This window comes from Rosa chinensis, chromosome 4 (genome assembly GCF_002994745.2).
Source record: "Rosa chinensis cultivar Old Blush chromosome 4, RchiOBHm-V2, whole genome shotgun sequence".
In the NCBI taxonomy this organism is placed as follows: domain Eukaryota; kingdom Viridiplantae; phylum Streptophyta; class Magnoliopsida; order Rosales; family Rosaceae; genus Rosa; species Rosa chinensis.
Genome location: NC_037091.1, coordinates 53,563,991 through 53,568,169, shown reverse-complemented (window position 1 = coordinate 53,568,169; position 4,179 = coordinate 53,563,991). Strand labels below are relative to the sequence as shown.

General features: G+C 33.8%; 1 protein-coding gene across 1 annotated transcript; it reads left to right on the top strand.

Moving 5' to 3' along the window:
- The first annotated feature begins 259 nt into the window (after nucleotides 1–259).
- Nucleotides 260–2,457, top strand: LOC112195791. Its single transcript, XM_024335990.2, has 4 exons — nucleotides 260–417; nucleotides 532–674; nucleotides 1,701–1,985; nucleotides 2,088–2,457. Exons 1-4 carry the CDS (start codon nucleotides 400–402, stop codon nucleotides 2,143–2,145), a joined length of 504 nt encoding a protein of 167 aa, XP_024191758.1. The 5' UTR covers nucleotides 260–399; the 3' UTR covers nucleotides 2,146–2,457.
- The last annotated feature ends 1,722 nt before the right edge of the window (nucleotides 2,458–4,179 follow it).

The window sequence follows — 4,179 nt, the reverse complement described above, 5'->3', positions numbered from 1 at the left end:
AGGTAAAGATATGATACCAGTAGGATTATAGACGATTTACATTTTCAAAATATCCGGCGGCTATTAGTAGAGATAGATATTGAGAGGCTGTACTAAATATTAGGAATTGATGGAACAAAGGTGATCGATTCTCAGAGCTAGAAACCTTGCTATATTTGTAAGTACGTACATCAGGGGCAAATGGCAGTGAAACGCTCAGATACACACACACACATATATATATATATATATATTTATAGCTAGGACTGGATTTAGCTGTTGACCATTAATTGGTGAAGCAAGAACCACGAAAAAGCCTACCTTATCCCTATATAATTTAAGTATAACGAAAGCAGATTCATCGATCTTGAAAGACAAATAGCTCCAAGTATTATCCATCCCTGTAGTATTTGAACAAAAATGGCTTCAAGAGCAGCGGTAACTTCTCTATTATCAAATTATAAAGTGCATTTCCTTAATTCTTTTGCCAAGTTTTTTATTTCTTTTCTTTTTGGCTGATTGCTGAAATGATGTATCTGTTGACGCCTGCAGAACTACTGCAGATCATTGCTGACCCAGTTGGGAGAGAAGCGGTCGTTTGCAACCTCAACCATCCCCAACATGAAACCAGCAACTGCACATGTTTCTTCTCTATCAGATAAAGAACAAAAAATACTTGACAAAGTGGAAAAAAGGTATTCTACCTCATTAATTTCTTGGATTAATGCTATATATGTCTATTATTTAAGAAAAGAAAAACAAAATTGGAAATTATTCTATGCACCAACGGTGTAAATGACCAAACACTTATAAGATTATCTCAACCCTTGATATTTATAATTAATATTTTTATTAACAACCTAAAAGTTTATTTAATATAATCTAACTATCCATTTAATTATGTCGGTGCAAGTACACATAGAATGGAAATTATTCTATGTACTGACGTTGCAAATGACCCAACACTTATAAGAAAAACACATTTTATACATAGATCTAGTTATGATAGTATTTCGATTAATAATGAAAAAGTCTATCAATCGCAACTAAAAAAAAAATAAAAAAATTAAGGGTTATTATCATAAATGATACTTGAACTTATCTTCTATTTTATCGATGGTACCTGAACTTCAATTTTGATCACAACCAGTACCCGAACTTTTCTATTTCATTTTAAATGGTACCTAAGGCCACATTCGGTCACTATTCCGGCCAAAAAAGCCAAATCTAAAAAAGAAAAGAAAAAAAAAACAAGTTCAAGGCAAGTCTATTACCAAAAAATCATCACTATATATATGATTGCAACCCTTGAAATCATAAAAAATCATCACTATGATTGCCTCTCATGCCGTTTTTAGTCGGAATAGTGACCGGAGGTGGCTCTAGGTACCATATATTTAAAATGAAATCGAAAAGTTCAGGGACTGGTTGTGATCAAAATTGAAATTCAGGTACTATCGATAAGATTGAAGTATAGTTCAGGTACCATTTGTGATAATAACCCAAAAATTAACACAATAAAGAATGGAGAATGAAAACGAAAAGCGCGCACAACTGAGATCCCATCCAACCCCACTTAATCAAAAACAGGGCTTGGCATTATAGTTGTTAGCATATATTGTCTTTTTTTCTCCACAAGTTTCTCATATTTGTCTCGTGCGTTTTTATGTGTTATTGAATTTGGCATCATTTGTATACTGATTTGATGTTTATATATTTAGGGCTGCTCTTATGAAGGCCGAGAATGCACCCATTTGGATTGTAGCCGGAATGGTCGGGGCGGCAGTGTTAATAGCGATTCACACTGCAAAACAACAACTGGTGCATTCCCCCGTCGTCAACTTCCGCAAGACTAAGAGGGAATCGGTACCGGAGGTGGATGATCCCGATGCTGTCGTCGGCTCTGCTGACAAGTTCATCAGCAAGTCTTTCCTCAGGAAAGTCGCTCATATCCAGGACAACACCAACACCGTCCACGACCCCTCCCGCCCTAACCCTTTTACTGCGTACGTCCCTAGCTACCTCAACTCTGTTTCCCTTTACATTTATTATTTACTAGTTCATATTTAAGATGATCCGTACTGGAGGGTGTTGGTTGATACTTGCAGGCCACGCAAGGCGGAGACGCTCAAGTCCGTTGGAGTGGAGCCAAGCAGTCGCTATTAAATCAGAACTTTCCGTCCATCCATCTGAACAATCTGATTATACGTCTTCATTTCTCGAGTCTCTGAGCCAAAGCATAATTTTTTACTTTTTTATTTTAATTATGACGGGAGTTTGTATATAGCATTTCCATTAATTGGTTTTCCTCTGTCCATAGTTTTTTCTGTTTGACATGTATAAATTTGTACGTCATGATCACGAGGCCTCCCTGATGACTACAACGATATCAGAGACGAGAGCCTTGGTTCAATTTTGCCCTTATTCTAATAAAACAGAGACATCATAAATATATAGATATGCTCCTTATTCTAATTACAACTTGTTCTTGATTTTTCAACATTACTCAACAAAGTCCAAAACATTGGTGTATGTACCGGATGTACCATACGTATGCCGGCTACTTGGCTAAGATGTTCATATGATAATGTAAGGTACGTTGTTCTAGTGCAGCCTCAAAGTATTCTGAGATCGAAGTGGCCGGACCGCCGGAGTAGTGTTATATTATCACAAATATATGGGATTATACGGTTATTACAAGTTATAATATGTATAAACTTTATTCTCGAGAGCAGCCTCAAGTCCTCAACGTGAAGAAGTTGATCTATTTATTCAATCCCAGATTCCCACTATCACTCCTTCGTAAGACTGTTCACTGCCGTCAGCCAACAAAAAACAAGTAAGTTGCAGATGGAGAGAATTAATTCACTCCTTCTTGATTCCTTGAGATAGTCTACGCTTGTTGGAATTAAAGCTGATCTTAATCTATGTATAAATTAGGGATCAAAAACTAGCTTGCTTGTCCCACATAGATCCTATGAAGGCGGCAGGAGAGCAGACTTGAGTATAAAATAAGAGGTCTAATGGAAGAATGTCTCTCAGCTTCTTCTATTAAGAAAGATCATGTAACTCGGTCTGATATGTGGTCAATGGTCACAAGGTATTAAATTATTATTATTATTATTTTTTAAAGTAGAGGAGCTTTGTATGGTGGCTTGCTACTACTGTTCTCACAGCATTTCCTGAGCTTTGCACTATCGCTTGGGTTTGGCACACCGCACACCCCACTAAAGCTAGCTAAAACTTTTGTATTGCCCAATTGACTCATTTCAATATCAAGCTAACGACACTTAAGCAATCGTCTCTAATTATGAATTGTAATACATTATGAGTTATAATTTTCTAGGTTGGGTATGTACTTTATATATTTTTTAAGAAAATAGTTATCGATTATGATTTTCTAGGTTTTTTTCAATGTGGTTATAATTTTCTAGGTTGGGTATATACTTTATATAAATAGTTATTGATGTATGGTCCACTGTAGCCTAATTCAAAGAGATGGATGTCAAAGTAGTTATGTATAAAATAAAAGGAAAATGATTTGTGGCCTCAATGAGGCCTAAGATTTGTGGCCTCAATTCTAAGTGTCATGTCATGTCACCTATACACATCACCTATTTGCCAAATCATGCCATGTAATTCTTGAGTAAAAAGACTATCTTATCCTTCCAAAATCTAATGACTCTAAATTATTTTGGTTTTAATCTAAAAATAAAATATATTATTTTGGTTTTTTTTTTTCGTTATTTATATAATTATATATATATATAATTCGTCAAAAAAAAATTATATACAAATATTGTGTGTATAAATATATATATATATATATTAATGTCTTAATTCTAACCCACAAAATTAAAAAAAAAAATTTGATTAAAAAAAAGTCAAATTTAAAATTGATTCCACAAAAATGGAAAGAAAACATATTAATATCTTAATTATAACCCATCAAATTTGGTAAATTGAAGTAATATTCAACTCTTTTAATAAATGAATTTAATAAAATTAATGGAAGATTAGTTTACCTTACACTAACAAGTTAATTAGAAAAGTCAAAAATTAAATTGGATCCACAAAAATGGAAAGAAAATGTATTGAAATCGTAATTGAAACCTATGAAATCTGGTAATTGAAGAGGTAAGAAACTATCAATAATAAATTAAATTGATAAAATTCTAGATTCCATCATTTCAAAATTTC

Excerpts from the sequence above, each read along its gene's own strand:
- LOC112195791 (XM_024335990.2), top strand. Across the intron at positions 675-1,700 it reads CTTGACAAAGTGGAAAAAAG|GGCTGCTCTTATGAAGGCCG; the intron begins GTATTCTACCTC and ends TTATATATTTAG. Across the intron at positions 1,986-2,087 it reads CGCCCTAACCCTTTTACTGC|GCCACGCAAGGCGGAGACGC; the intron begins GTACGTCCCTAG and ends TGATACTTGCAG.